This window comes from Rhinolophus sinicus, chromosome 7 (assembly GCF_057876585.1).
Source record: "Rhinolophus sinicus isolate RSI-liver-muscle chromosome 7, RSI-T2T, whole genome shotgun sequence".
NCBI classification, from domain to species: domain Eukaryota; kingdom Metazoa; phylum Chordata; class Mammalia; order Chiroptera; family Rhinolophidae; genus Rhinolophus; species Rhinolophus sinicus.
In genome coordinates this window covers 52,482,917-52,495,054 of record NC_142507.1, presented here as the reverse complement: position 1 = coordinate 52,495,054, position 12,138 = coordinate 52,482,917, and the positions used below count along the sequence as shown (strand labels likewise).

Below are 12,138 nucleotides of genomic sequence, written 5' to 3'. Positions count from 1 at the left end.
ACAGAAGTATATGAGGTAGAAATGGAAAGTCAATCCCTTCTTCCAGAGCCTCTGCACAGGTAACCAGGGGTAGCACCCGGCTGAATAGCCTTCCAGTCTTTTCTACCGCACGGGGGGCTCCACCCCTCCTCCCATGTCCCCCATGAAGACTTCACCGCTCAGTCTGCTTCTTCACTCCTGTCCCCATTTCACAGCAAGTCTGTCCCGAGACTTCCACAAACAAGACATGACACCCTCTTTCTGATTTGGGGCCACCCCACTCCCTCCCCACCAAAACAAACAGGAGCAAAACAAATAGAAGAGAGCATAGGGCGACCAGAAAACGGAGCTCTGCAGTCAGATCCTGAGGTCAGGGTGCCATGGAGCAGCCAGAGACGAGCCAGGACACACACGGGGCAGGAAAGAAGCTGCCGTCCGTGACAGACTCTAGAACAAGCCAAATAACCACATTGTTGGAGTGAAACACTCAAGAGCTTCTGCTAAGAGGGTGGGGATGATGTTTCTTCTTCTTTCAGACCTTGGCTGTTGGGCTGTTGTACCCAGGAAGCAGGAGCATGGAGGGCAGGTAGGGGGTGGAGCTCTCAGGAGAAGAGGAATGGGGGTGGGGTGGTGTTGGGGTGGGGGACAGGGTGAGGGCAGGGTAGGTGGGGGCAGCCAGGAGACAGGAAGCAGGTAAAGGGGAAGAAGCAGCCTTCACAGGCGGCCATGGGGGGCAGTCCCCCACACACACACACACACACCATGCCAGGCTGACATGCAATGGGGAGGGTGCAGACATGGGAAAGGGCCAAGGGCGGTGAGCGACGTGGGGATAAGGGAGCACCCTGCCTTGGGCAGCCTCTGAGGATCTTCCTTTGGGGCACATGACCCCTCACCACGGGACCCAGCAGGACAGACCCCCTTCACACCGAGGACCAATTCTACTCTCCTCCCCTCCACCTGCTTTGGAAACCCCCTGGCTGTTTCTCCTGGAAATCTCAAGCCCACACTTTATCCCTTTCACTATCCAATAAAAATGTCACGCCAAGGAGATGAAAATGGCTTTGTAGACACAGAGTCAGCGGTTTTCTAGAAGAGTGGGGCAGGAGTTACCCTGTCAGGCAGCCACCTTTGAGGGAAAAAGGAACCTAGGCGTCAGGATGGAGACCAATTTAGGGGGGTTCCCTTGTCCAGCCCTTCAAACCCCAGCTTCTCTGGAGGAGGGCAGCCCCAGAGACAGCTCACAGATGGAGCCTCAACCCTGCTTGGGTTCTTAGCAAGCAGTTGTCGTTTGCCTGGGGGCCATTTCATGTCCCTGGGACACTATGCTAACAGGCCCAGCCTTCTGGCCGTCATGAATCCTCCAGCTGGAGGACTCCCTCCTGGATAGGAGAAGACCCTGAGAGTTTTGTGACTTGTCATAGGTCAGCTAAGGACGGTGGCATCTGCTGGGCTCCTCAACCCTGGGGACAAACCAGGCTGGGACATGATGGGGAGGCTCCGTCCCCGTGCCCCCTGAGGATGAGGGGGTAACAATTGGACACTGAGGAATTTCCTTCCATGTCAAAGCTCAGGGGAAATGAATGGGCCTGAGAAAGTGGAATCTGGACATTCTAGCCAGTCCTGCTTCCTGTCGGGCAGCTGTGGCAGGAACACATGGGTTTGCAGGGTTTGGCAGGGTAGGGCGGTGCCTGTTGGAGCAGGTCTGGGATAACATCAGGGAGAGCCTAGCTGGCTGTGGCCATAGGAGCAAACAGGCCCACCGCCCTGGGTCCCCCTAAATGCCACGAGACAGCTCCAAGTACACAGATGAGCGTGTGGATGGCCAGGAACATGTGCGTGACGCTCACACACTCACAGAAACCCACACTGGCACGTATGCACACACCCACACAGGCTACATATCCTGGTGGGCACACTTCACAAAGGCACACAGGACACACACAGGTACCCTCACACACACACAGCCCAGGTTTTCACACACAGACATAAATGCATACTTGTGTGGCCTCATACACAGAAGCAGCACACGGGCAACAGAGGTGGACCAACGGGAGCAGCACAGACACACTCACACATGCCCAGGAACCCACGAAAGACATGCGTGAACATGCACAGCACAGGCCTGCACGTGCATGGCACACACACGCCTGCACACACACACTTGCATGCGTACACATACCCCCCAGAGCTCAAACAGCAGCCGCCCAGGCCATGTGAGTTTCCTGGCCAGCTGCCCTTCCTCATTCACCCTGGGCTGCAGCCCTGGCCCTCCTCCAGCCCCGCCCACCCCCACTGGTCATATAAATTCCTTCCCTTTGCCCCTCCCTGGCACAGCCTCCCAGGCTCTGCCTGCCTCTGCCACCAGCTCAGCTTCCCTTCTCACCTCCCCTGGCAGACCGGCAGGACCAAAGTGTACCAGCGAGCAACATGGGTAAGGAGGGGGCTTCAGACCCCCACAACCTCACACTGCCGCCTTTTGCCGCCCCCTACAGAAAGTGAAGAAATCTGGGTGGGGATGGAGGTGGGAGCTGGTTAGGGCATGAAGCGCTGCCACCACCTATATATTTCTCAGCTTAGCCCGAGTTCTGAAGGTTCCTGGGAAGGAAGCTAGAGAGTCTGCTGGCAAGGATGACCCTGGGCTCCTGCCAGCTCCCCAGCTGCAGCCTGGGGTCACTGTGCTTTTCTGCAGCTCAGAAAATCAGGTACGGGATACTTGGGTAGAACCTCTATGTCGCTGGCTGTCACAACCCTGCCTCAGCCCCTGGCAGAGAGTAGGAAACTCAGGCCTTCCATGTGATGCCCCAATCACCAGTCACTCTGTGGGGGGAATCAGGGAGCCCACACTTTCGCTGCGGCCTGTTGCAATGCCTCCCACCCTCTCAGTCCCAAAGTCCTGCTGTTATCCCATTGGTGGGAATGGATATCTGAGGAGTCTGGGTCTGGTTGGAATGTTGAGGTTCCTGTCCCCTTGGATGGGCAGGACGAATGCCCAGCAGCCAGCCTGGCGCTGGGAACATTTTCCCTGGATTCACCTCAAACCAGAGGCTCAGAGACCTTGCCTAGATGCTTGAGAGGAGGTTCTTCTCCAGAAAGAGGACTGATGCTCACAGCACAGGGGTGGGAGGCTGGGGGTGGGGGCAAGATGGTACAGGGGGAGCCACCTCCTTCACACCCCACTTCTCTCGGGGCCCGTTGGCTTTGCACAGTTTTGCCCCTGTGTTCCCGTCTGGAGTGCTGACTCTCCTTGCCAGTCAGTGTGCAGCCCCTCCTTCCCTGCCCCCTCACCGCCCCTGCAAAGCCCTGCCACAGCTTGTGCAGCAGAGCAAGGCTCCTGAATTCCTATGGTGGACCTTCCTCTCACCCAGTCTCGGCCCTCACCCCCATTCTGGGCCTCCAGTACTGCCTGGGATCCTTCCTTTCTGGCAGGGCCCTACCTGTATTTATACACTTCCTCCTCCTTTGCAAAAGTACTCCTGCACACATTGTCTTATTTGATCTTCTAGCCACCTAGAGAAGGTCAAGTGAAAGAGAGAAAATGGAGAGTAGATCTCAAACCTGGAGCTTGAAAGCAGATCTTTGGATTCTAAAATGCTGATGCTGCGTGCAGCCTCTGAAGTCCTTGGCTGCAGAGAGTAGGGGGCCTGCTCCCTGTCTGAGGGCCTGGGCCCAGGCAGCAGTGCAGGCTGCACCCTGGCTACTCCTGGCTCCCCACGTGCGCCCCCCCTCCCCCCGCCTGTCAGAAAACTGGCTAGACTGGCCTGGAACTGGACCAGTTGGAGTGCCCAGTCCTGTGACTTCCAGTCCGGGATTTCCTTCCCCTGCAGCTCCCTCCGTGTCTTTCCTCACCCCTCCCTCCTGGTCAGGCCCCAAACCCAGATTCCTGCTCCTGGCCGCCCTCCTCAGCAGCTGACTTCCCAGTGCAGTCAGGCTGCTCTTCTGAGCCTTCAGGGAACAGGAGAGCCAGCCACTACTACAGCTCTGGTGGGTGGGCCTCTGCGCTCTCCAGAGTTGGGCCAAACACCCTGCTTTACAGATAATGGAAGTGGAGCCCACCCAGGGGTGGGAACTGGTCTAAGGACATCCAGGGGCTGTCAGCCCTGCAGCCTTGAACTTCAGCCTCCTATCTCCTACCAGACCCTCGGCTCTGGCCAGCAGCCTGGGTCAGGACCCAGAGGGAGAAAAGCAGGAAGTGCCCCAGTCCCTGGATAGACAGCTCTCAGTGAAGGGAGCTGTCTGGCTCTGCACTTGGCCGCTCCCCACACACACACAGCAGGGTTTCCTGGCTGCCGCAGCAAGCACTGAGCTGCACACGTGCCGGCACCTTCTTGGTTCCTTCTCATAAAAGCCCACAGTGGCATTCTTATTACCCCCCTTTCACAGGTGATGTGGAAACTGGGACCGGGCAGGTTAAGTGATGTGCCCAGCCCCCATGGTTCATCAGTGACCAGCTGGGATGGGGACCCACGTGTGTCACAACCACTGCACCACCCACCTCTGGTGTAGGGGCCCTTCTCCTGCCTTCCCCTGCGTCCTGTTGAGTGTCCATCCGCCTTCGGGTCACATCTCCACAGTGCTTCCCGCCACAAGCACACTCTGTCAGGGCTTTGAGGGGCAGGGAGGATGGTGGGAGGGACCTGGGACAGCGCACCTGCCTTGGCCCCGGGCGGGGGTGTCTGCAGCCTGCAGCAAAGCCACCTTCACCCTCACGAGCGGAACCAGCTAACAGGCCTCATTATTTCCACAGCTATGAAATGTGGGGAGTGTGGACCCGGGTACTCCACCCCTCTTGAGGCCATGAAAGGTAAGTGCTTGATGTCTGAGACCCAGCACCCTGGGAAGGGCCTCTGAGACCAGGCGCCCTCTACTGGTGGCACAGCTGGGGGGAACCTCAAATTCTGACTCCACCCTCAGGCAAACCCAGCGCTGACCCTGCCATTCCTCTCCACCCCGCCTTGCCCACTGCCTGCTTTCTACCCCCAGGACCCAGGGAGGAGATTATCTACCTGCCCTGTATTTACCGAAACACCGGCATTGAGGCCCCGGATTATCTAGCCACAGTGGACGTGGACCCCAAGTCTCCCCAGTATAGCCAGGTGAGGTGACACTCGGGCAGCTGAGTGGCCTGCAACCTGCCCTCTGGCACTGGCCCTGGGGCTGCCCTTCCCCAGCTCCATCCTTCTGCACCCTTCCTGGGTGTGGAGGTGCCGGTTGTAGGAGGCTGCTGAAAGCCAGAGTGGGTCCCGTGGGCAGCTTTCTCACAAGTGGTCTGGGTGAGCACCATGGACCTTTCCCATGATGCTCCTTTCCCATTTCAGGTCATCCACCGTCTGCCCATGCCCCACCTGAAGGACGAGCTGCATCACTCAGGCTGGAACACATGCAGTAGCTGCTACGGGGACATCACCAAGGCCCGCACCAAGCTCGTGCTGCCCGCGCTCATCTCCTCCCGCATCTATGTGGTAGACGTGGGCACTGAGCCCCGCGCCCCCAAGTTGCACAAGGTATGTTCTTTGCCCTCGTGGACCCAGCACCCTGGGCAGCCAATGGGCAGGAAGCCATGCCTAGGTCAGCTGCCTCCAGCTGTTGGGCAGGGTCTGGGCTCCGAAGCAGGGACTAGAGGACAGTTACCAGGGAGGCATATTGGGTGGTCATCATCCAGGTGGCATTCTGGGTAGTCACCACCAGGTGGCATTCTGGGTAGTCACCATCCAGCACCTGGGCTGGGTACTGGAGGTGGGGGGGTGGAGGGGGCTGTTCTTGTTTTCACTCTGAGTGGGGAAGGGGCCATTTTTCCCAGCCAGTTAGGAGCCCAGGGCTCCCCTTACGCGGGACCCCCACCTTCCTTTCATCACTTCACCGAGCACCCTCTTCGGCCAGCACTCACCGCTGGCTGCTGGGAGACAAAGTTGACACTAGCATCAGCCCAGCCCAGGAGGAGCTTATGGTCACATAGGGGACAGACCGTGGCAGAGAGTAGTCAGTGCTTTCTGCCTGGGGCGGCAGCCGTGACTCTGACTCTCCCAAACTGCTCTGCAGCAGTGACCAGCTTGCATCTTGCCCAATTCCCACAGGGATAATTGTGTCCATGTTTGAGGGGAAAGGGGACAGGGTTAGCAGATGGAAGTGGGGAAGTGGAGGAGTAGGGAGTGGGGGTCCCAGCCCTGGAAGACCTGATGCCATTCCTTACCCTTCTCCAGGTCATTGATCCCAAGAACATCCACACCAAGTGTAACCTGGGCTACCTTCACACCAGCCACTGCCTGCCCAGTGGGGAGGTGATGATCAGCAGCCTGGGAGACCCCAAGGGCAATGGCAAAGGTACCTGCCTGCTCTGTAGGCACATCTGTGGGGGAGCTGGTCCCAAGCAGCAGAAGGGAGGGAATGACCTTCCAGGGAAAACCAAGGGGTTGGGTCTCATCCAGTATTTAAACTAGAGTCGAGTCAATTCTTTACTTGACTCTAGTTGTCTCAGTTGTTTCTATGAAGATTTCACTGATGAAATCCCTTAAAAGTTATAGGCAGCTGTGGGCCATGTGAGCACAGATAGGGCCCCAGGAAACACACACATTTAGTATCAGCCTTTGTGAATTCATGAGCAAATCTCACAATCCTTGGGGTCCTTACTCTACACATTTGCTATTTCTTTTATGGGATGACCAGAGCTGACACTTATAAAGTGTCTATTACATGACAGACCTAACCTAGGAGATGGGTGCTATTCTGATTAGAAAGCGGGGCACAGGTTGGTTAAATAACTTACCTAAACTTGTACAGCTAGTGAGTCACAGAAATGGAATTCAAACCCAGCAGTCTGACCCCAGAATCCATGTCCTATCACCACGCTCTGCGGCTTCTCTCCAAGTTTTACTTATCTCATCGGAACCCGTCGTCCAATGTTGGGATGAGATATCAGACAAGGTCATCCAGTTAACGTAACTGCCGTAGATTGTACCGTGTTTCCCCTAAAATAAGACCTAACCAGATAATCAGCTCTAATGCGTCTTTTCTTTTTTTTTCTTTAAAGATTTTATTGGGGAAGGGGAACAGGACTTTATTGGGGAACAGTGGGTACTTCCAGCACTTTTTTCCAAGTCAAGTTGTCCTTTCAATCTTAGTTGTGGAAGGCGCAGCTCAGTTCCAGGTCCAGTTGCCATTGTTAGTTGCAGAGAGCGCAGCCCACCATCCCTTGTGGGACTCGAGGAATTGAACCGGCAACCTTGTGGTTGAGAGCCCACTGGCCCATGTGGGAATCCAACCAGCAGCCTTCGGAGTTAGGCGCACGGAGCTCCAACTGCCTGAGCCACTGGGCCTACCCTTTTTTTTCTTTTTTTCTTTTTTTTAATTTTTTATTGGGAAATATTGAGGACAGTGCTTTTCTCCAGAACCCATCAGTTCCAAGTCGTCCTTCAATCTAGTAGTGGAGGGTGCAGCTCTGTTCCAAGTCCAGTCGTCATTTTCAATCTTTAGTTGCAGGGGGCGCAGCCCACCATCCCATGCGGGAATTTAACCGGCAACATTGTGGTTGAGAGCTCGCGCTCTAACCAATCGAGCCATCTGGCCACCCCTCCAGCAGCTGAGGGACAGCTCATTGTCTTCAATCTAGTTGCAGGGGAAACAGCTCACTGGCCCATGTGGGAATTGAACCTGCAACCCTGTTGTTCAGAGCTTACTCTCTAACCAACTGAGCCATCCAGCCGCCCCTTGAATGAGTCTTTTGAAGCAAAAATTAATATAAGACCCGACTTATATTATACCATATTATGGTATATAAGACCCAGTATTGTAATATATTATATTTATTATATTGTATCATATCATATCATATCATATCATATCATATCATATCATATCATATCATATTATAGACCTGGTCTTATATTATAGTAAAATAAGACTGGGTCTTATATTAATTTTTCCTCCAAAAGACGCTTTAGAGCTGATTGTCTGACTAGGTCTTATTTTCAGGAAATACGGTATTTAACTGCTTTTTCTAGGAGATTGGAGGAGTGTGGCATTCCTAGATTTCATAACACATAGGAGTAGACATTGACTTGTATTTGCAAAGAAGTGTCAAGGTGTCATACTCAGCATGAGGGAAAAACATAATGGGCATCCATGTTGAATTATGAATAAATATAACCTGTCAGCTCTATAAATAAAAAAATGCAGTGAGCAGAATGGAGCTTAGGCTCTGGCAGCAATCCCACACCGGAAGTGAGAGACGCACAGGATGCTGGGTCCCAGAACTCTTGGCTCAATGGAGACCTCTTGGCTCCATGGGAGAAATTTTCCCTTGAGGTCAGAGAGGGGAAGGAAGTTGATGGGAGGCAGGGGAACCAGAAAAAGTCCCCACTTCCTACCTGACGGTCTGGATGGGGCCCATTGGACACTTGCATTTAAGGAGCTAACAAACCCAATGGTAGGAGGGGCACCAGCAATGGACTTGGGGCCTCCTGGGCATGGCCGGGGGTGAGACACTCTACTGCCACCCTACTTCCTACCCTTCTCAGGGGGTTTCGTGCTGCTGGATGGAGAGACGTTTGAGGTGAAGGGCACGTGGGAGCAGCCTGGGGGAGCTGCGCCTTTGGGCTATGACTTCTGGTACCAGCCTCGACACAATGTCATGATCAGCACTGAATGGGCAGCACCCAATGTTTTAAGAGATGGCTTCAACCCCGCTGATGTAGAGGCAGGTGAGAACATCCCCATGGGCGGGCGGGAGCCTGGGCACACACACCCCTCTCTGCTCCCAAATGCACTCTGCGGCCCTCTCCCCTCCCTTGTGTGGACCCAGACACTTGAGTGAGGGTTGAGGATGTGTTGAGTGCTCTCACTTCCTCCAGCATCCTTCTGGTCCCTCCAACCCATTTCCAACCTCCGCCCTGTCCTGGGCCCCAGCCATTGCCCATGGCCTCCTGCCTCCAATCCTGAGCTCTTCCACTGCCCCCCGCGCCACACAGGACTGTATGGAAGCCACTTATACGTGTGGGACTGGCAACGCCATGAGATCGTGCAGACCCTGCCATTACAGGATGGACTCATTCCCCTGGAGATCCGCTTCCTGCACAACCCAGATGCTGCCCAGGGGTTTGTGGGCTGTGCCCTCAGCTCCACCATCCAGCGCTTCTTCAAGAATGAGGTGACATGCAGCCTCTGGCTCTGACCCCCAGCAGTCCTGTCAGCATGCCAGGCCAGGCCTCTGTGGTCATGACACTCCCCTCTCCCTGGGGTGACCCGGTGCCTCTGCTGGGCTCCCTCAGCCCAGATTCCCCAGGGCCACACGCCTGCCTCTCTGCTGTCCGTGCTCAGCTACTTCCGCCGTAACTCTAACTGGCCTTATTCATTCATTCGGAAGATACTGTGGATGCTTTGTGTGAGGGGCTGTGTAGGTGCTGGGAAGGCAAAGCTAAAGCGGACGTGTCCCTGCCTTTGGGGGCCTGCATCAGAACTACACCCTAGTGGCACGGAGGCCCTGTATCCAGTCTCCCTGTAGACAGTAGGCCCTGGCGGACCCAGACCCGCCACCACCCTCAGCTCTGACAGGCTCACCTCTCTGCCTCCTGACCCCATGCAGGATGGCACTTGGTCAGCAGAGAAGGTGATCCAGGTGCCCCCCAAGAAAGTGAAGGGCTGGATGCTGCCTGAAATGCCAGGTGCGTGCCCAGGGGAGGGTGGGGATCAGAAGGTTGCTATTCGCCTGGGCTCAGGGGTGCTTAAAGCCTCTGAACTGCCCCCCACCTCCACCCCAGGCCTGATCACTGACATCCTGCTGTCCCTGGACGACCACTTCCTCTACTTCAGCAACTGGCTGCATGGGGACATTCGGCAGTATGACGTCTCTGACCCGCAGAGGCCCCGCCTCACGGGACAGGTGAGCCCCCTAACAGGATGGAGCCAGGGAGGGAGGGAGGCAAAGATGAGAGGCTGCATGAGGGAGAGGGTGTGAAGGGGCTGGGGGAGAATCAGGGAGGTGCAGAAAAGGCAAAAACGGGGGGGGGGGGGGGCTGAGGGATGGTGTAGGCCAGAATGGTGGGGAGCCTTCTCCTGCCCTGGGAACACGTGGGAACGGGAGGGAGGGTGAGGGTCCTGGCCAATGCAGGCTGCTCTTCCTGCCCTGGCCTCCCCTCCCACCCTTGTTCTCCTTCATTCTCTGCCCTTTCCCACTCAGCTTTTCCTGGGGGGCAGCATCGTCAAGGATGGCCCCGTGCAAGTGCTGGACGACCAGGAGCTAAGTTCCCAGCCAGAGCCCCTGGTGGTCAAGGTGAGGATCTCCCCCAGGTCCTGGGTGCCCTCAGTCCAGGCTGGAGAAGGGTAGAGGGGGAGGGCAGCGTCTGAGCATGCTCTTCGGGCTCCCATGGTCCCCTGAGCCCCTCCTGGGGTCCGTGTGTTGCCCTGGGGACTGACCCCTGGCTTTCCCAAGGGGAAACAGGTGGCCGGAGGCCCTCAGATGATCCAGCTTAGCCTGGACGGCAAGCGTCTCTACGTCACCACATCGCTGTACAGTGCCTGGGACAAGCAGTTTTACCCTGATCTCATCAGGTGAGGAGCACACAGCCCTCCCCTCCCGGGCCCTCCTCTCCTGGCGGGCATCGGCTTTCTGAAGACTCCTCGGGCACCCCACCTGCCCCAACACACAGCCCCTGCCCAGTCCACAGGAGCCCCCCACGTCTGTGCCCACACAGTCCTGGGGAAAGGGACACCCCTCTGACCTCGCTCTTCTCCCCTTGTGTCTACCCCCAGGGAAGGCTCCGTTATGCTGCAGATTGATGTAGACACAGTAAAGGGAGGGCTGACCTTGAACCCCAACTTCCTGGTGGACTTTGGCAAGGAGCCCCTCGGCCCAGCCCTGGCCCATGAGCTCCGCTACCCTGGGGGCGACTGCAGCTCTGACATCTGGCTCTGAAGCGCCCTCACTTCCGCAGAGACCTGGCTCCACTGCTCTCTCTCTCTCTCTCTCTCTCTCTCTCTCTCTCTCTCTCTCTCTCTGTCTCTCTCTCTCTCCCTGTTTCTCTGCCACCATCCTACCAGAGCCAAGCTGAGGCTGCTGAAATATAGTGAGAGGGGGCTCCATTTACTGACAACTGTCACGTGTTGTTCACTGTTCTGTTTTACGTGAGCTCTTGGGAAATATTGCATCATGAAATAAACTGGTGGACCTGTTCCTTAGGTCGCCTTGTCTTTGGGGGATGGGGCCTGTGACCCCTCTTCTGCTGACCCTTTGTGTCTTGCACGGGAAAGTCCTAAAGAGGACTCGGGGTTACGGAGCCTAGTTCATACCAGTGATTCCAACACGATGCTAATGGGGCTGAAATCTCACTTTTATGGCCAGACAGAACCTAAAGATTTTCCATGCGGTGTCACAAGGACAACTGGGGACAGAGAACATCAATTGCTGTTTCTAAACTTTTTTTTTTTTATTCCGCGCTTTCTTTTAACGAACCGAAAATCCCACCACCCCAGGACGGTGTCATGGCCCCTCACACACAGGAGACACCCTACACCCCTGAAGCAGACAGTGTAATCTATTTCCACTGCCAGTGAGACACACAGTTGTGGGACGTTAGGTGTTTCACCTCCTACCTGGGCGACCGGATCGTCACCATGCAGGAGGGCTGACATCAACGTGAACCCAGTCAACAGACCAGGCCCTGGCACACTTGTCTCCTCTCCTGGACAGTGTTTCAGAACTTGGCCCAAGTCAGAAATGTCTCCTTTCCCTCTGCTACTCTTTAATTCTTCATAAAAGGTATGAGATGGAAGGTTCAGGAACCTGAGACAGCAACCAAGTGGTAATTCTATTGACTCCTTTATTCTCTACCGAAGGTAAGACCAGGCAGCATACAGGCATTAACCACCCTTCTTACCTGTTTTCCTCAAAGGTCTCTTTGTTTTAAACATTGGAGCCGCCCAGATCCCCAAGGTTGCCAGCCCCCCCCCCCAAGAACTAATCACACTTTCTTTCCCTTTGAGGTCTTTTGATCATGCTCCTGAACCCTCTTCCTCAACTTGAACCCTAATGCCCTCCTCCTGCCTTACCTGCCATCTGGACCAGGTTGTCACAGCCTTTTGCAAAGCCTCCTTCCCTGTCCTCTCCAGGTTAGGGGCCTCCTGCTCTTAACTCAGCGCGAACATATGTCATGGAATTGAAACTCCCAG

General features: G+C 55.7%; 1 protein-coding gene across 3 annotated transcripts; it reads left to right on the top strand.

Moving 5' to 3' along the window:
* The first annotated feature begins 347 nt into the window (after positions 1 to 347).
* Positions 348 to 11,144, top strand: SELENBP1 (selenium binding protein 1). 3 transcript variants are annotated; one of them, XM_074318683.2, is made up of 13 exons: positions 2,306 to 2,413; positions 2,555 to 2,684; positions 4,727 to 4,783; positions 4,963 to 5,075; positions 5,298 to 5,483; positions 6,180 to 6,300; positions 8,493 to 8,675; positions 8,943 to 9,121; positions 9,557 to 9,635; positions 9,732 to 9,853; positions 10,151 to 10,243; positions 10,403 to 10,521; positions 10,723 to 11,144. In XM_074318683.2, the coding sequence occupies exons 3-13, from the start codon at positions 4,729 to 4,731 to the stop codon at positions 10,883 to 10,885; spliced, it is 1,413 nt and encodes a 470-aa protein (XP_074174784.1). In that variant the 5' UTR covers positions 2,306 to 2,413; positions 2,555 to 2,684; positions 4,727 to 4,728; the 3' UTR covers positions 10,886 to 11,144. The 3 variants fall into 3 exon arrangements, with proteins under 3 accessions (XP_019595599.2, XP_019595598.2, XP_074174784.1); XM_019740040.3 differs by lacking the exons at positions 2,306 to 2,413; positions 2,555 to 2,684 and adding an exon at positions 348 to 487; XM_019740039.3 differs by lacking the exon at positions 2,555 to 2,684 and having other exon boundaries at positions 2,295 to 2,413.
* The last annotated feature ends 994 nt before the right edge of the window (positions 11,145 to 12,138 follow it).